Source organism: Molossus molossus, unplaced genomic scaffold, assembly GCF_014108415.1.
Source record: "Molossus molossus isolate mMolMol1 unplaced genomic scaffold, mMolMol1.p scaffold_m16_p_15, whole genome shotgun sequence".
NCBI classification, from domain to species: domain Eukaryota; kingdom Metazoa; phylum Chordata; class Mammalia; order Chiroptera; family Molossidae; genus Molossus; species Molossus molossus.
The window spans coordinates 21434052-21454142 of record NW_023425350.1 but is presented as its reverse complement, the minus strand read 5'-3'; the positions used below and the strand labels follow the sequence as shown (position 1 = coordinate 21454142).

General features: G+C 47.1%; 1 protein-coding gene across 1 annotated transcript in view; it reads right to left on the bottom strand.

Annotated features, from left to right (window-relative positions):
- Positions 1-364: 364 nt before the first annotated feature.
- LTBP1 (latent transforming growth factor beta binding protein 1) overlaps positions 365-20091 on the bottom strand; it is a 394177-nt gene continuing 374450 nt past the window's right edge. The window contains exon 34 of the mRNA XM_036262366.1: positions 365-423. Within this exon, the coding sequence (XP_036118259.1) occupies positions 380-423 (44 nt within the window). The 3' untranslated portion in view covers positions 365-379. The remainder of the gene's footprint in view (positions 424-20091) is intronic.

Below are 20091 nucleotides of genomic sequence, written 5' to 3'. Positions count from 1 at the left end.
CTGGTGATAATGAAACGCAGGGAAACTTAATGGAGATGAAGTTATCTTGAGGAAACAACTACTTGTAAAAAATATGTTATTGTTAACAACAGATTTCAGAACTGAGGCTCATTGCTACAAGGCTTCCGAGATGGAAGCCAAGCTCCCTGCAAGTTGCGTGCGAGTCTGCCCACAGCTCATACAGTCCCTCTGTAGCTAATGTCCCAGTTCATGGTACGCAACAACGGCCAGTCTCAAAATGACACTTACCTTACCTCCCAGACGTGGCATCATTTCAAGTTCATCTCTCCCCTGAATCGTCTCTTTCTTTCCACGTCACCAACCCCTAACAATTTTCTCCTCCACGTGTCTAAGCACCTAGAGATTCCTGTTCTCTCTTCTAAAACGCTGTCATTATCTCCATTGCCCGGATCCAGTTCAAAACTAGGGAGAGGAGGAAAAAAAATCAAAATTGCAAGCTGTTTACGCTTCACAACGGCAGTGATGCTGCTAAGCTTTGAGCTCAATGAATTAAAGGTTGTTTGGCTAAATGGCAGGCATACTTCCTCCTATTCTTTCTGAACTTCGTTTTCCTGCCTCCAGTGAAGCTTTTTCCTTTCCTGGGCTATAAATAAACTGGTCGTAAGAGTACTGAGGAAAGAAGACAGCAGGAAATGCATTTGATTTCAAAAAGCAGTCTTAGGTGTGTGTGTGTGTGTGTGTGTGTGTGTGTGTGTGTGTTTCTTTCAAGTGAATACCAATAAACAAGCTAAGGAAAATTCAGCTTTGGTATGTGCGCCACACTCAAAATTTTCTTTAATTTCTTAGAGTCTTGGTTTCTCTACAAATTGTCATTTACCATAAGTAAATCTTTGGTTTGGGGATGTGTCATTGTTTGTGTAAAATACCACAAGCAAACCTATAGCTCATCCTTTATTTCCCAAAGGCATGCCATATGCACTGAATTTCCTGGGGGAAGTTAGGAGGAAGTGGACAATGGGCCATGCCATATTTGCTTCTTTTCATTCAAGAGGACGTGAAGAACTTTTTGAGGCAAAGTTCAACAAAAGGAAGAGTTCATCAGGTGAACAAAAACAGCTGACACTTTTGCTTGAAAGAAATCATGAACTTGAGTTTATAAACCCGTCATTCATCTGCATGAAACTAAGAGCTTGTCCACAGTCTTGCTGTTCAACGTTGCTTAACTTCTCATAACCACAACACAAACGAAAATAAAAATTAGGTGTCATTTCTCAGACATCAGACTGGCAGATCAACATTTGGGGTGTTGTCTGATACCGTGGAAGCATGGAGAAATAAGCATTGCTATAGTGGGCGGGGAGCTACCGCCAAGGGCAGTGCCCCCGCCCCTCTCGAGGCGTACTGCCCTTGCTCTAACAGGAGGCTTTGGCCTGGTGGATTCTGGGAGCGGGAACGTAGGTCTGGGGCCAGGGGCAGTTTGGGCTGTGATATGCGGACTGTGTTCTTTCCATTGTTAGACTGTGTGCACTTTAAAACGTATTAATTTTCAAGACAGACTTTTACAAAATGTTATTACTTTATATGATTCTATTAGATATCTATTCACTATATACCTACTAACCATCCTGCACTGAATGCTTGCCAACCAGCTGCTCTTGATGTCGGGGTGATGTTGTGGGAAGCAGCAAGGACGAGCCAGAGACCGTCTTGGGAGGAGGGGCTTCTCTGAGCTCTCTGCAGGGCAGCACTTTGATTGGAACCCAGGGTCCAGGCCCAGCGAGCTGTATTTTAACTCCAGGTGATTCTGTTGCTCACTAAATTATAAGAAGCACTGGTCGTCTATAGACTTGTTTATCTTCCACTTTCTAAAAAGGACTTGAGGCAATTGATTTTTTTAAATGTAAGAATAAGGAAAAGTTTTAAATGCTTCTTATGCTGGTGACTCCCACTGAGAAGGCTAGGAGGGTTTTTACACAAAAGGTTAAGAAGACATACTAGCCCTGGCTGGTCTGGCTCAGCGGTTAGAGCGCCAGCCTGTGGAACAAAGTCTCGGCCTTGATTCAAGGGCATGGACCTCGGTTGCGGTTCAGTCCCCCGCCCTGGTTGGGGTCGTGCAGGAGAAAATCAATTGATGTGTCTCTCTCACATCGATGTTTCTCTCTCTCTCTCTCTCTCTCCCTCCCACTCTGTCTGAAAATAAATGGAAAAGATCATATCTTTGGGTGAGGATTTAAGAAGACACACTAATTTCCCAGTGACTTTGGAGAAGCAACCCAAAGCAAGGCACAAGCTGTAGAAAGGACAAACTCAGGGTATTAGAGGGTGAGACTCACTCCAGGTGGTCATGATATAAGGCAGTGGTTCTCAACCTTCCTCATCCCGCGACCCTTTCGTACAGTTCCTCATGTCGTGGTGACCCCCAACCTTAAAATTATTTTCTTTGCTTCTTCATAACTGTAATTTTGCTACTGTTATGTCTTAGGTAACCCCTATGAAAGGTCATTCAACCCCCAAAGGAGTCGCAACCCACAGGTTGAGAACCGCAGATGTAAGCAGATACATTTAAAGCCAGCTCTACTCATATGAATATTTGAAAATTATAAGTTGCCTGAAGTAAGACTAAACCAAAGAACACATGAAGAAATTAAGTTTAATAAGTCTCTAGAAGAAAACAAAATGTCCCATTCCCTACCCTTGTTTTGTGATTTGATTATGGTTTTCTGACCCCGTCATTTCTTGTCCATCCGTAGTCTTCATGCAAAGCCTAGTGTATTAGAAACAATAGGTTGAACAATGGGCTCAGCCAGAGCTGGGAGGGGACAGATTTCGGGGGCGGGGGGAATGCATGACCTTGCATAGCAGAAAGGAACAAGGAAGTCCATGCCGTCAGGATGTCACAGCTGAAGTGGCCAAAAGGCACACGCGTTGACACTGGCTGGCCACGGGGTAACATGCTTCTGGGAGCAAACCACGCTCTCGGGTGGGAAGAACGAATACTTCTAAGAAACGCCAAGGACTTTTACCAGGCTTGGTGGTTCTCTGGAAACATTCCTGCTCTTTTTGTGGGCAAATATTTTACTCCTCAAGAAGAACACCTTCATGAGCTTCCGATATGAGTTGTAGAAACGGAGCATTGAAACGTCTGTGGGAACAGAGAGGCTGTGCTCTCCATGTAACATTAATGACAGACGCTCTCAGAGCCATTAAGAAAAGTCAAAGGCCTTGTGACAAAGGGAATGTGCAGCTCTCTCCAACTCTTCTGGTTCTATAGACGGAGGAGAATACATTGTTGTTGTTATCCTCACCTGAGGACATCCCTCCATTTTCTGTTCAGTGGGAGGGAGAGAGAGAGGAAGAGAGAGAGAGAAACATCGATGTGAAAGGGACACATCGAGTGGCTGCCTCCCGCACAACCTGACCAGGGCTGGGGACAAACTGCAACCGAGGCACATGCCCTTAGAGGGAACCGAACCCGGGTCTATCTGGACCGCAGGCCGATGCTCTAACCACTGATCCAAACCGGCCAGGGCGAGAATACATTTTTTATATTGCAGTCACCTACAAAGAATTTCAATGGACATATACAATATAGCAAAAGTCCTCAAAGAAAATGCAAAAAAATTTGTCTATCATTGCTCACATGAGCTAAGTGCACAGTATCTGGACCTGTATGCCTTGTAGGTATTTCTAACGACAGCCGGTCTTTGCCCAGCCGGTGTGGCTCAGCTGGTGGGACCATGGCGGGTTCAGTTCCTGATCAGGGCACATACCCAAGTTTTGGGTTCGATCCCCAGTGGGGGTGCATGCAGGAGGAAACCAATCAATGTTTCTCTCACATAGATGTTTTTCTCTCTCTCTCCCTTCTGCTCTCTAAGATCAATTTTAAAAAATAAAAAATAATAGCTTATCTTCATTCGCAAAGTGCAGACAGTCTAGGGGATGACCAAATTGTGAAAATTGTGTCCCTTTGACCTGAACTGTCTGACAGCAATGAAACTCGGGCAGACTGCTGGACTGACTCAAGAGGACGCAGATCAGGGAGCGGTCTCTACATTTCAGCAGGAGCGCTGAAAACAGACCGAAAGTGAGGAAGGAGTTCTACATCATAGGGATAAAATATGAAAGCTAACAACTCTTTGAAGGAACTAGAAGACAGTGAACTGGAAATGAAACTTTTCCAGTTCATTACAATTGAATTGTGTTCTTCAGTAGTCATTTTTATTTAGCCTACTTCTTTGTAAGCAATAACATTAGTGTTACCTTGCAAAGTTATAATAATCCGGCACAAATAAAACAACTCGCAGTGTCTCCCCGGAGAAGTCCCGCCTTGGTGAAGTTCCGTGGGAGAATCTAAACCAGACTGCCGGGGGGGTGGGGCAGGGCCCCCACTGGCGTTCTGCCGCTTTGCCGAGCACCTAAAATAAAGCAGCACTAGTTTCTGAGCACTGGAAAAGAAGGGGTCTCGAGACGCTCTGATAATATAATGCCTAGAGCCTTTCCAGTTTGGTCAAGACTGAAATTGATGTCACAATAACTCAAGGGCATGCTAACTGGTGTTGTGGTCAAAGTTTTGTCTACTGATTTTGAAGCGTGGACACCCTCATTTGCTGTTTCTGCAGTTGTGGTTGCTTCGGGAAAAGCCTCTGGGCTCCGCCACCAGGGGATTGTGAAGCGAGTCACTGCAGGAGCAGGAAGGGGGGCATCCGTCACGGGAGGCAAATCTGCAGAGAAGAAAGCGGCCCGCTGCAGGGCAGTGCACGGACGTCGCTGAGGGCAGGGGTCACCGCGGGCTCCAGGAGTGCCCGTGCCAACACGACCTTATTCCTGCCCAGCATTTAGGCAGGAGGAGGGAAGGAAGTAGGGCAAAGAGCGTGGCAGTGAACTGACGGGCCCATCAAAGAGTCAAATGTATTGCTGTGGCAGATGCTCTGGTCTACGAAAGGCCAAGTGGTGGATCGGTTGCTGACATAGTCCATACAGACGCCTTGCTTACAAAACAAGAGATTAGTCTGAATTCAAATAACCCCTGAACCACATAATTATGCAATTAATAAAACATGTTTAAACTGAGTTTACATTGGTATTGTCGAGGTGAACACAATCACAAGCTTTAGAACTCTAACATAGATGATGAGGTACAGATCCACCTCAGTTAGATGCAGCAAGTTAAAACAATTGAGTCTTCTGGTCATATTCAATAGGACCAAGAGCCTCTGTCCCTTGCTGGCTCTGAAGAACAAGCTGCCATGTTGTGCTACCTCTGGAGAGTGCCACAAGGCAAGGAACTGAGGGTGGCCTCCTTCCGACAGCCAGTAAGAAACTGAGGCCTCGACGCAACTGCAAGCAAGGAACTGGGTGCTGCCAACAACCACAAGAGCACGGAAGCAGCTCCTTCCCCCGAGGAGCCTCAGATGAAACACAAGCCCCAGCCAGGACCTCGACTGCAGCCCTGTAGGACTCTGAAGCAGTGGGCCGCGGAGCCACCTCTGGCCAGGCAGGCCGCAGGAGTCCCCTATCAAAGTGACTTACAGTGGCATGTAAGGTCATCACGTTCACATAACCATGCATATCCTGTTGCAGCATCTTGTTGATTAGAAGCAAGTCACAGGTCCTCCCCATACTTAGGGAGAGGGATCAAAGGGGACATTGGAGGCTACTGCAGAGTCCATCTGCCACACTGGGTAACCAGCCTAGAAAGAAGAAACAAGTAGACATAATACCTGGTAGACTACTAAAGGACAGTTGGGCAGTGTTACCCAAAAGCAGAACAGACTAAACAACTTTGTCATTGTTCCTCCTTCTTAATTGCTACTGCCTTGAGAGAGATCAAGTCTTCTCTCTACCGTTACGCACACGAGCAACTCCGTAACCGTGTCCTCTGAACCGTCCTCACACCCCACCTCCGAGGCCCTTTCGGGGCTAAGCCTCCGTGGCCTCCGACCTGCCCTTCCACGCCCCTCAGGATCCCTTGGAACGCCCCGAATCCCGGGTCTAGTCATCCAACGCATTTGGAGACCTCTGTGCTACTGTTGACGTCTTAACAGAACAAGACAGGAGGAAAAAAATATAAAAAAGAGATTAGCCTTTTAGAAAAGTCAAAAGCCAAACCTTTTGGGGTGTTACTATCTGATCCAATTTTTGATTTTTCATTTGAATGTTTATATTTCTAAAGCATGATGTCATTCTGAATACACATGGAGATAAACCATTATGAAATTCACTTTGTATAGGCAAGTTTGGGGCTAAACACAGTTCTCTGTGGGAAACAAATTACATTACATCCAAAGAATATTGAGCACATCAAGAAATTACTTCGGCAATGCAAATTCATCGGTTCTCGGGGTTAGAGCCCTTCCCAGACATCAGGCTAACTACCCATCTGATGCGCACAGTTCCTCCAGAAATCAAAAAAACAAATGACCCTATTAATTCCTAAGTAAAAAGACCATCACTGCACATCTTTGTGATGCCATAACACAAATGACTCTATGAAAAGTATAATTATGAATTTAATCTCAATGAGGCAACTACAGATTGCTTTCCTCACTAGATAAATGAACGTCTTCTTCAGGCAGAAAATTAACTTCTAAAGTAAGCGGAAGTTTAAACGTGTATTCACAGTTATTCTCGTGTCGCTAGACTACATAATGAAATCCGTTATAAATGGTCTCTAGTACTTCATGAAGAGCACAGATGAACCATTTTAAGTCAGGTTGAAATGAGGAACGCTTCGTTTTCATTTAGAGGCTGAAGAGGATAAAACATTCCAGGAGGAAATGACTCTTTAGAGATATTTGAGATCAGAGTATCTGACAGTCTGGATTTCAAAATGCTGAACACCAAGCTCACGTATTTGGAGCTAGTGGTGCATTGTAGCTCCTTATGATATGGCTTGCTCAAGTACCAAATACTGCCTGGCCATTTTGGTTCAGTGGTTGGAGTGCTGGCCTGCAGACCAGAGAGTCCCGGGTTCGGTTCCCGCTAGGGGCATGTACCAAGAAAAAAAATCAAGTACCAAATACCAATGCACAATTAACTGAAAGAAACCACATGCTATAGCTTATACTTTTATTTGGACGAGTCCAGCAAAACGTAGAAAACAACACAATGGTAATCGTACCCTGGCTCTTCTTACTTTCTGTGTGTTCTTGGGTGAGTCAGTCACCCTCTCTGTGACTCAGTTTTGTCCCTATGTTAAAGGGAATGATAATGGATTAATAAGAGGATCTCTATAACAGAGTTATCAGGATTAAATGAGCTCATTGAAATCAAGCATGAGGATAATACTTAATATGGTGAGTGTTCAATAAAGCTGATAATTATTATGACCAAACCAGTTAGCTTTTCCCTGAGAAAAACTGGTTCTCAGTTGCAAATCGTGACTTTAGCCAGAAATCCCGGAAACCTGTGCACTGGGTCACAAGGCAACCTCTCGAGCGGGAATGACGCTGTGAACCTCAAACCACAGTGGAAAACCACTCAACGCCGCGTTCAGCTGGAAGTGGTCGAGCGGCGCGGTCTTCGTGCAAAAGTGAGCGCGTGTGCACGTATCGGTGTGCAAAGTCCAAAACGTAAAGCAGTCAGATGCTCGACGAGCTGAGATGACATTCAGTGTCGAGAATCCCCCTTCATGTAACCTGTACATAATGTAATATATTTAGATGCGGTCTTGTATATCCAAGAATCAAGAAGTAAAACGCAGAACTATCTCAACAAGCAGCTATGGGCCCAGCCGATCTCACGACCAGCCGGATTTGTGTAGGTAATCATAGTAACCGGAAAAATGCAATACGGTCTAAAGTGGAAAGAGCCTAACTGACTTTTAACCCAGCACCTATTTACTTTTTTTTTATGGTATGTTACGTTTAGCATGCCAATGCACAGCCAAACATTTGCAAGGAAACGCACCGAAGTGGCGGTGGCGGCGGCACCGTCAGAGGGGGATCAGCACTGTTGTCACCCTTCTCACGCTGGCCTGTGGTGAGTGACCAGTGCTGGCCCCGTGCGCGCGCGCACACACACACACACACACACACACACACGCGCGCGCGCTCACTGCAGAGCGACCCCTTCAGTAGACATGGGAATTGCCAGCCACTTCCCAGAGCTGATGTCTCTCTCTGTCCCGGGGCTGGCCCAGGTGGCCGGCCGTAGGAGAGCCCACACGGGACATTACCTGTCGGGCCATCTGTCCTTTCTGGAGGCGGCAGAGGGCTGGGAGCCACTTACACCCTTCTTGCCTCCCACGGCTGAGTCTGGCATCCTCGCAGCCTGCCGGCCCCACCAGCACCTTCCTGCTTGTCAGATGAGCCGGTTGTCACAGGTTCCAGCCCATGGCCCCTCGCAGCCACATTGCTCTCCGGGAGGAAAAGCCCTCCGTCAGGCCCTGTGCTGACCGGATGCCGCACCACAGGGTCCTCCCCTTCGGGGAGCAAGGGCGATGGTTGGCAGTGAGCCCGTCCCTCTGCGGCTCAGACACTCGGCTCACCTGAGTCGTCATGGGCAGGGCCTTCTCCAGAGCCAGCAGCTGCTCCGCCTGGCCCCACGCCCGGGCACCGGGACTGATGGGGTCGAAGGGGCACCCACCTGCCTGGTTTGAGACCTGAGGTTGCCCAGGCCCCTTCACCTGTGACAGCCTGGGACCTGGGCAGGCTTTTCCAGGAGCTACCTTCCCAGCCAAAGGACCAGTGTGGGGCTAGGTCCTCAGTCACCTTCCTGGTGGCGAACATTTGTGGAAGATACTCATGCACAAGCACGCGCACATGTATGCGCGCTCACACACATGCACGCCCGCACCCCGGCAGACCTGCCCCGAGTGTCCCGCCGCCGCCGCACTGGTGGACATCAGAAGTCCGCCTTCAGTGTGCGGAATTTCCCGTGGCTGACAGCTGCCCAGTCACGCTGCCTCTCCCACCCTGGACGCGTCTCTCCGTGGAAAGTAGGCAGGAGGTGCTGGCTTCCCCAGCGCAGCCACCAGGACAGGAAATCCCGTGTCGCCCCAGACCCTTCCAGCTCCCTCACTGGCTGCCACCGAGGACTCTCGTGTGGCATCTCAGAGAATAAAGGAAGTCTCGTGTGGTTGCAGGGGAGCAAAAGAAAACAGTAAATGATAAACCTGGGGAAGACTTTTTTTTCTTTTAAATCAAATGTCTCTTAGAATGGGGTCAGGAGAAGTTGGGAGCTGGTGCTGGTGCTTAGGAGCACGGGAGGGAGTTCTGAAGCCCAGCTCTGGCCTGGGAAGGAGCCCGAGAACCAAGACCCCAGGAGCTGTTGACCCCCTGCTGGGTCCTGAAACGCAGAGGTCCCGGCCGGAAACCCCGTGGGGACTGCAGACCGGCCGGTCCTGCCCGGGTCCGTCCCACAAGGGGCGCAGCGTCAACTGGAGCAGAAGGAAGTTGTCCTATTGTATTGTTTTGTTTTTGTCTTAAAGAGAAATCCTTCTTAATAATTATGCTAACATCTTGAATAAAGAGGCAGAGGATGCAAACTAGAGGTAGCCACCGTACTGGGTGATAGACTCAGACTCTCAGAAGATCTTGACAGGCTCAGGTAAGGGACACATGACACAGGTAAACGTAATCAGAGCAAAGGCGGAATTCCGCACGGAGCGCCCAGACACCACTTGCCCAAGCTCCGAATGGGGAGACACCGCGCAGTGGGAGCCCACGCTTTTTAACATCGTTGTTCATTTCGCAGCAGCAGGAGGCTGCTCACTGCTCTCGTTACGACTCTTACGACTCCGGGCTTTTAAGACATCCCACGGGGAAAAGTGCAGAGGGTATGACGCCGGCACTCGACTGCTTCTAGCAAGTTCAGACATTTCTGTTATTGTGTACCCAGTAAGCAGAGTTTTATTTTATATTTTTAATTTTTTCTGTTGCTGTTAATCCTCACCTGAGGATATTGTTTCCATTGCTTTTAGGAGACAGTGGGAGGGGAGAGAGAGAGAGATCCATGTGAGAGAGACACAACGATTGGTTGCCTCCTGCACGCAACCTGACGGAGGCCCGGGATCGAACTTGCAACCCAGGTATGTGCCCTTGACTGGGAATCGAACCCAAGCCCCTTCAGTGCGCAGGCCAAAGCTCTGACTACTGAGCCACACTGGCCAGGGCAGTAGCAGATTTTTAGATAATATCTCATTTTCACTAAGTTAGCACTCACACTGAAAACTGGCTTTAAAACATTTTTGCAGAGTCCCGGCTGGGTGGCTGGGTTGGTTGGAGTGTCGTCTCATACACCAAAAGGGTTATGGGTTTGATTCCCTGTCAGGGGACATGTCTAGGTTGCAGGTTCGATTCCCAATTGGGCACTTACAACTGATCAATGTTTCTCTCTCACATCCATGTCTCTCTCTCTCTCAAATCAATGAACATATCCTCGGGTGAGGATTTAAAAAATTTTTTTCTGCACGAAAATAGCAAGTGAAAGAAAGATAACAGCGAAATAAACCGAAAGAAAATGGCAGAGCAAATGTTTCTACTCTGAGCACAAATTCTTCATCAGCTACATTTAGAAGTGATGATACACTTAGACCAGCAAGACGCAGTCCTTCAGACTAAAATCATCAACGTGGATTTACATCGCTGCCATGAGGGATAAAACTCATGCTGGTTGGCTAGCGTCTTATGTCTTGAGATATTAACCAGTAATAAATGAAGTCCGGTGATCAGCAGGACATTTAAAAGCTAAGCGTGCAGAACAGGAAGACCAGCGTCAGCAGCTTCTCAGAGATAGTTAGGGTTTTGCGGAATACACCCAGTTCTCAACAAATCTCACAAAACCTACTGATAATTCCTTAGACGTTCTTTTGAGGTTTCTCAGTTTAGTTAAGGACAAAAGCCACAAGTCTCTGGTTCTCCCTGCAATCGTATATACTTAAAAAACAAAACAAAACAAAACGTTGAAATAATCATAACACAAAAGACTAACAAACTAAGAGGCATTCCTTTGTCAGCAAATTTTTTGGCAAATCACATAGAAAACATCGCTGAAGATATGAAGAAATGACTATTAGGACAGATCACTCAGTGTTGGCCACGCATTTGGGTGAAAGTACACATTTCGTAATAAGCCTCAGCTTACAGTATCTGTTAGAGTCTATCTTAATGGTTACATTCCTGAAGAACTGCTTTCCCTGTGAGGCATTTTAAAGGAAAATCCTATTGAAAAATCCTACCGAAGAATATTCCAACGATAAATTATTTCACAAACAGAAAACAATCTTTTATGGGAAAACCGTTGAAGTGTAACCACTGAATTCAAAAGAATAAAAGTTATTCCTGTGGGGAAATTCAAGGGAGGATTTCAGGGGACCTGGACGGGTGTTCAGTGGGCGGTGCTGATCAATACTGCCTCGTGCAGCGAGACTGATGCTGGGATCGCGCACTGCGCTGCTTGACCGCCCTGCAGTCAGCTTCAACGAAAACCTTTCAACAGCAGCACTTCGCTAGCTTGTAATGAGATGGAGGGTCTGCCGAGATTGCATCATAACCCTTTTTCTTCTTCTACCCGGCATGACCCCCTTCCCTTCCCTCTGCAGGCATTGTTCCGAAGAACTCCCCTCATCCGACACCTGTGTGCTGATCTCCAGCTCAGAGTCGGCCCCCTGGGAAACCCAACTTGCAACAGTGGCAGGAGTGGTCCCAGAGACAGATGCTCACGTGGGTTTCTGAAGCTGCCACCGCCCACGAGCTAGCAGTGAGGATGCTGGACTTCGGGAGGAGGGGCTGCGCCAATGGGGACGAAGGCGGCAGCCTCCAGGTGACCCGCTGGGGCACCTCCTGACGTTCCCTTGCTCGTCTTGGTGACACCTGAACAACAGAGCAGTCATGTCTAAGAAGGGCATGGAGCTCAGGAATGAGGGTCTGGGTCACGCCCCCGGGAGGCCAGCTGCACCGCGAAGGTGAGGCTGAGCACCGGTCGTAGATCATGAATATCAGTGTGGCCTTAACTGCTTACAGCCAGGGCTGCGATTTATTCTACTACCCTTCTGATCCTTCTCCCCCAGGAAAAGAGGTACAACAGGCTCTTGGAGGAACTTCGCAGAGTGTACATGGAAAAGTGGATCTGAGTCGTACGAATGGTGGACCAGAGTGGGAACTGTGAGGTGCCACTCCGAACCCTTTCAGACTGAAGGAGTTTTTCTTCCAGTTATTGAGGATCCTACTGGAGGACAGTTCTCAGAAATTACCCTCGGCTGGAAGGTTCTGCCTTGCACAACGCCATGACTCCTTCCCCAGCCCTGACCTAATCACTGCTCAGTGTGTAATATAAAGACCCAGACCCTCACTTGATCAAGACAACATTAAAAGGCCATCAGAGCTTCAAGGTCTACAAAGAGTTGGCCTAGTCTTTGCTGAGACAACACCACAGCCCCATTTTGTCCTCTGTCCAGTACTGGCTGCTTCCTTCCCTTCCCTTTCACCGTGTTGATCCTGAGACAGTTCCCTATAAAAATTTCTGCACACAAATCTCCATCCCAGAGACCGCTTCCTGGAAAACCCACACTTTCACATGAACATGACTGGGACACCTGATCAAATTTGAATATGAACTCTTGATTACATACTAGGATTAGTCCTGGCAGGTTTGGCTCAGCGGTTAGAGCGTCGGCCTGCAGTCCAGAGAGACCCGGGTTCGGTTCCCGCTAAGGGCACGTACCTCGGTTGCAGTTAGTCCCCGGCCCTGGTTGGGTCGTGCAGGTGGCGGCCACTTGGTGTGTCCCTTTCACGTCGATGTTTCTCTCTCTTCCTCTCCCTCCCACTCTATCTGAACGAAAAATGGAAGAAAAAAAAATGTCCCCAGTTGAGGATAAAATAAATAAATACTAGGATTATATCAGTGTTAAATTTCCTGATCTTTCACCACATAGTGTGTTCATATAAGAGAATGTTCTTGTTTTTAGGAAATACACACTGAAATAAATAGGGATAAAGGCATACTTAATCTGATATGATTTAGAAAAAAATTGTACATGGACAGGTGGAAGATCAGAGAGAAAGACAGAATAAGGCAAAGTGTAAACAGTGGGTAAATCTGGGTAAAAGGTATAGGGGAATTTTTATATTTTCTTGAAACGTCTCTGTAAGGTTGAGTTTATAGCAAAATTAAAAATTACAAAAATAAAACGACCAGACCTCGTCCCATTTTCAGTGATTCTGACTCAGAACAAAGGGGGCATTCCCAGCAAGAGGACGTTGTGGGAAAGACCCAAAGGAAGAAAGAGTGAGTTACAATCATGGAATCAGAAGTTACGGTAACGGGGTGACTGGTGACCGGCGTGCAGGCAGCAAGGGGAAACCCAGCGTGAGTCTGAGGAGGCCGGCAGGGGGCATGTTGAAATGTTTCTGGACAGCCACGGAAGGCCACTGAATGGTTTTATGCACGGGAGTGACTTGATCAAGTGTGTGTTTCTGAAATATCACTGGCTACTCAGTGGAGAGTGGATTGGAGGGAGGCAAGGACAGGAAGGAAGACCAGTTAGAAAAGGTTGTGGCAGTAGGACGATGACATACACCAGAGAAGTGAAAATAGGAAAGGTGAGATGTGGCTGGAATCCAGAGACATTTAGGATGTCGAATCAACATCACCTTCTGTTGATGGGCTGTTGGGGGGTGGGGAGGGGACTTTCAGATTGTGGGTTGGACAGCTAGGTAAGGCAGAGAACATCTAGCTTTGTGGAAGATGGGAACTTGTCTGTCCTGGATATTAGTATATTCCCAGCGCTCAGCCCAATTCTGTAGGTGTTCAATAAATAGGTGTTGAATAAAGGAATGAGTAACCTTGGAGTTAAGATAGTGAGTTCAGTTTTGGATACGGAGAATTTTGAGTGCCTTCTCTGAAAGTCCGCACTGGGGAACGTGTAACCTTTCCTTCACTTCCGAAGGTAACCAGCGAAAGGACAATGCCTGTGTCCTCATTTGAGGCGTTATTCTCCCTAGTATTTAGAAGTCCTCATGAGACCTTGTATAATCAGTATCGTATCCCTTTGGACCTCATCTGATTTTAAAATGACATGGTGACTGAATATTGACCTTAATAGGGAAATTGTCTCACTTTTATGGTCATCCAAACTTCTTTATTCTGTTTTGACCATTGTCTTTTCTTTTTCTTTCTTTTTTTTTCCATTTTTGAGCTTGAGCCTAACATGTCATAAGGCATTCTGGTAAAAGTTAATTCTAAAAGCATGGCATTTTAAAGTGGACAAGAAAGACTTGCCGATGAGCAGGAAAAATAGAGGGAAATCCAAGGATTTTTACTGCCACCCAGTGGCTCTCAGACAAATACAGGGCAAAGCCCATAGCTCGTCTCTTTTCCAGCAAAGTCCCAAGTGCCATTCATTCAAGCTTAGGGATTAACCTGCAGTGCTAATTTGCCATGACAGTTGTATTTGTTTTCCCGATTTTAAGATAACAACTTTAATTTGCCCTCTTGTGGTTCTGAAAATCATAGGTTTCCATAGCAACCAGTTGACTTTAAAAGTGCACTCAACTCAGGGATAATCTGACTCATTAAAGCCCTTGTCTGGATGACACAACAAACTCCCGCCCTGGTCCCCCTCGCGCACCCCATGTACACACCTGTATGGAGAGTGAGCTTCACCGATTCACCTTTCAGCCCCTACTAGACATTTGCAAGTTATGTTTTATCTGTGCTCTCACAAATGTGAGCGCCTACGCTGACCATTTAGATCCCATGGACATAAAAAAGGGAATTAGCCAAACCCCAACTCATTGGTTGTAACCAAGCAAGAGCCTTTGCCAACCCAGTGGAGAAAAGAGAGAAAGAATAATTGTTATCACAAGATTTAGAATAAAGAAAAAATTGGCCCAAGCAGAGCATGTAAGTTTTATATAAAGCACTTTTTTGGACTTGAACACCATCCAGTTTATATGAAGCTCATAAAAGTGTTAATATTTCCTACTTTAAAAACATACATATAATGTTCTCTGTGCACTAATAATGTCGCCTGTTAACCAAGCGTTGACCTTTCTGTGCTATAATTCCAGCCCACCCACCAGCCTGTGCAGAGTCCTCATCTCTGGCAGTGATGTGGTTCCGTGACACTGAACATAAACAATTCGCAGATCTGTTTCCTTTCTCCTGTAGGTTTGCAGCCCATCGTAGAGGTGCTGATGGGTGGGGTTCAGGAGACCACAGAGTTCTGCTTGTGCCCACAAGCTTGAGCTACTGGCTTCCAGGGACAGGCCCAGACCAAGAAAGAAAAGAAAAGAAAAAGAAAAAAGACACTTCCAAAGAATGCTGGGTGGGTTCTACTTATATAATTTATAAGGGTGTGAAGAGCAAAATATGCAGTTGGCATCCAATAAAAGGTCAATATATATTATATTGTATTTCCTGGCAGATATCATATTTACTGCCAGTTTTACAAGGACATCTGGGGGAGGAGGGAAATGTGGAGGAAAAAACTGAGAGTTTTCATCTCACTTCTTTTCAAGAGATTTGTAAGCGGTTCTGTAGATGCGGTACACTATACACAGGCGTCCTATGAAAGTCATTGGTTATGGTTATGCGACAATATTCTACTAACCCTTTAAAAAAATTTTTCTTCTTTATCGATCTTAGAGAGAGAGCAAGGGAGAGCAGAGAGAGATAGAAACGTCGACTGGCCACCTCCGGCATGCCCCTCACTGGGGATCAGGCCCACAACCTGGGCATGTGCCCTGGCTGGGAATCAAACCAGCAACCTCCTGGTGCATGGGTCGACGCTCAACCACTGAGCCACACCGGCCGGGCTCTACCAGCCCTTACTAATATAAAATCATATAGTTCAAGGGGAGTATATCAGCATTTGTGACTTTTAGTACTGAGTAGGCTACAGAACAAAAATTTACTGGTAAATGAAATCCCATACACATGGAATGCTATTTAACTAGATATGAATATGACATTCCAACAAATCTCGGAAACCAAAAGTAAATCATAACATGAAATAAATTTGAATAATTTTTTTACAAAAACGAATTCTAATCAACTAGCAGAACAGAATGCATAAGAACAATTTTCTGTACAGTAGCATAAAACCCACAGCAGGAAAATAAACATGAAGGGCTACCATTTCACACTCCTACATAGAGTAAAAGTTAACATTTCACTGAATATTAGTGCACAGTAAAAACAAAGAGGAAATCTGTGCATTCTAACACCAGTAACTTGACCTTAAGTTTATAGCAAGGCCTGCCCGGGCTCATGGAGGGACAGCGTCCACTTCGCTCCGATGTCGGTGTGGCTGTGCTCTGCCACCAGGGGTCTCATCATTGCTATTGTTTTCCTTCCCTCCCCCCTCCACATCGCAGGCCTTCCGCCTTGGTGCACTGGGGTGGGGTGGGGTGGGGAGGATGTCTGCCGTCAGGGCAGATGTATAGCCTGTGCTTCCTGATGCCAGGCTCCGCATTGGTCTGCTCACACTTCCCTAGACAAACCCCCTGAAAGTACAGCGTCCTCATGGTTTCACTTTGCACCAAGCTATGCCCTTGGAGTTAGATGTTGTTCAAGGGAAGTCAAGTTACAATCACCAGTAACTGGCTAACTTAGTTGCCTGTTTAAAGGGGAGAATAATAAGAGGCTTTATCATCTTAATCATTGGAAATTTTTATATAATCTGAAATGGCCTGAATTTCTTGGAATTCCTCCCAAAGAGAGGACTGGTCAGGCATGTTTCAGACTTAGAGGTTTATTCTTCTTGTTGTGGTGGTTGTTTTCCCAAGTTTATTCGGGCAGAGCAGGGGACACGGGGCCCTGGTATCTAAAAGAAGGTGTTGGGCTTCTAGGTGCTCTCGGGTGAAGCGTGGCTTGTGCTGGTGACAGGGGCCCGGTGGGGCAGCAGGAACTTGACCTTGGAGCTCTGGAACTGCTTGCCTGCCAGTGGGTGGCACTTGTTGGGCATGGTCTCCTCCACCTTCATGATCTGCATTGAGGGTGTGCGGGCGCGGTGCCCGGCCCCGTGTCTCGGTAGCACTGGGTGACGGTGCCCAGTGGTCAGGTCCATGTTGTGGGTGCCACTGTGGGAGTCATAGGGCAGCCAGACGCCAAAGTTCTTCACCCAAAGGGGAGTTTCTCAATCACCTACCCGCAGTAGACAATTTCCCCTGAAGATTTCTTCATCTTCAAAGTATCAGAAGCAGGGCTTGGCAAGGACCCGGTTAGGTGCCAAGATGCGCCTGCGGTGGAGGGTTGGTGTAATGCTCCTGGGGGGGGGGGGCAGGCAGCGCCCCAGCACCCCGTACTGTCCCAGCATGCCCCAGGCCCTGACACCGCTCTCCACCTTCGCCGTCACCCCAAATCTAGAAGTTTTCTTGTAAGCAATCAAACCAAAAAGGACTTTCTTTTTGGCTGCAACATAATTTGTTAAACCTAGCATTTATATTCATACTAAGCAAATTAGGAATAGAAAGGAGCATTCTTCCCCATATAAAAGGCACACATAGAAACACTCAGGTGGGCATCACATTAAAAAGGACAACAACAAAAGGGTCTTCTTTAGAATCAAGATGCCTGCTACCACCATCCTACATTCAGTATGATACTGGAGGCCTTGACTGGGTCAGTAGACAGACATGTAAAGAGATGAGAACTGAAAAAGAAGAAACAAAACTGCCATTCACAGAAGATACAAAAAATCCCAAAGTGATCTAAGGATACATTGTTCAAATGAAGAAGACAGTTTAGCAAGGTTCTGATCAATATATAAATGTCACTTGTATTTCTATACACCGGAAACTATTAAATACAAACTTTTCATTGCAGGGACTGATGGCAATAGACATTGTGAAAGACTTTAGACATCTTTCTGTTTGGCAGGGAGCGATGCCTTCAGTTGGACCCTTGTTAAACCAAACAAATTTTGGCATGAAGGTAGTCAAACTCTAGATCTGCCGTGAATTCACAATGGAGCAGGTCTCAGACCTTCCACGCAAATGATCTTGTGTTGAGATTTCAGCGTAAGTGCCGTGGAGATACATATACTGTATTTTTTATCCTCACCTGAGGACATTTTTCCATTTTTTTGTTCAGATAGAGTGGAAAAGAGGGAGGGAGGAAGGAAGAGAGAGAGAGAGAAACATTTACATGAAAGGGACACATCCAGTGGCTGCCACCCACACAACCCAACCAGGGCCGGGGACAAACTGCAACCGAGGTACGTGCCCTTAGTGGGAACCGAACCCGGGTCTCTCTGGACCGCAGGCCGGCGCTCTAACCACTGAGCAAAACCGCCAGGGCCCATGGAGATATTTGTATGGTACCTGTTTGTTCGCTCATTCCTGAGGCATTTCCAATGATTTATTATGTCCCAGGAGACAAGACAGAGTAAGCTCCTCATTCTTCTCTGCTGCTCTGTGTGTCCCCTCTGGGCGCCACGCTTTGGCTGCAGGGTGTCCTTCGCCTCGCTAGCGGGCTGATGTAATGGAAATCCAACCCTACAAAATGGCACCTTTTGTTCACTGGGGAAAACCAGCTGTGTGCAGGTTTACGGGACTGATTTCCACCTCTGAGAGAGGACTGTTGCCATGGGAATCTCTCTCTTCCTCTCTGAAATCAATTTTAAAAAATGAAGAAATCAGCCTGGGAAAGAAGACAATTTGAGAACAGGAAAATCAAATAATTAGACATTTTTTGACACAGTGGGGACCTTAGAGTTCACTGACTGATGAGAAAACAGTGACAAGAGATACAGACTTTTCTGAGGTCTTAAAGTGAGCCATGGAAGAGCCAGAAATCAGGACCAGGTGGGCGTTGTACGATGCCGAGTGCAGTCTGCACTGAGACCAGAGGTATGTTGAGACGAGAAGGAAGAGACAGGTGAAGTGGCTATGTTTCTGCTTTCTTTTGTTTTGTTTTTTCTAATAAAATGTAAGACCCATACAATTCCAGTGATTCCATCTGTTCCCTAGGGCATCTTCCCCACCCCGACTCCCACCCCACTCCCCAGCCAGGACCAACTGGTTCCCCCTCGGTTCCGTAGCGTCGAGCGCCAGCCCCCTGGCTGACGCCTCATCGCGTGTGGGTCGCTGGGCCCACAGCTGTCTTCTGAGCTGCCGGGGGCCAAGTGCCACACGGTATTCCTCTCCACAGTCCCAGTGTCAAGCACAACGCCTGGGACAGTGAGCTCACTGACGGCTCACACACACCTGTCCATCACGCGGGAAGCTCTGCGGAACAAGCACTGGTCTGGAGCAGGGAGGAAGAGAAGGCGGGGAGGGCGAGGAGCAGGCAGTGACTTCCTCCGGGTGGGTGTCTGCCCGCCCTCCTGCACCCTCACAGACGGCGGCAGCTGGTTCCCGCGTCTCACACTCCTGGGATGGTTTCCAATGCTTCACCTTAAATTGGGGCGCTCTTTACCCGGGCAGCGTCTTCTGTTTCATCAGACTGAGTGATCCCCGCACTCTGCAGTCACTTTCCCGTGTTCCTTCTCTCATGCTTGTGACGCGCTGTCACCTGGACACCGCGCTGTGACAGCCGTCTTAACTCTCTTCTTCTTACCAAAGATTGAGCAGTAAATCATAGGTGCTTTAGTCTACACTTAAATCATACTCATTTGAAGTTGAAGAGAGGCCCTGGCCGGTTTGGCTCAGCGGTCAGAGCGTGGGCCTGCGGTCCAGAGAGACCCGGGTTCGGTTCCCGCTAAGGGCATGTACCTCGGTTGCAGTTTGTCCCCGGCCCTGGTTGGTCGTGTGGGTGGAGCCACTCAATGTGTCCCTTTCACATCGATGTTTCTCTCTCTCTCTTCCTCTCTCTCTCCCTCCCACTATGTCTGAACAAAAAATGGAAAAAAAATGTCCTCGAGTGAGGATTAAAAAAAAAAAAAGTTGAAGAGAGTATTAGAATCACAGTATGTGTAATGCTTCAAATAACTGGAATTAGCCCTAAATTCATAGCTACGGTTTGTCCCCACCAGCAGGAATGGGGGGCATTGGCGCACTTGGTAACCGTTTCCTTGAACAGCTGACCCGAATGAAATGTCCAGGACCCTCATTTCCTAAGCAGAGCAGGTGTGTGTGCCATTTCTGCCACTATTGGTTCATTAAGATTTACCAGAATTCAAGTACATTTTAGAGTCAGTCAGCCCTTTGTGTGTGAGAATACTAAAACTGAACTATAGTACTTTTT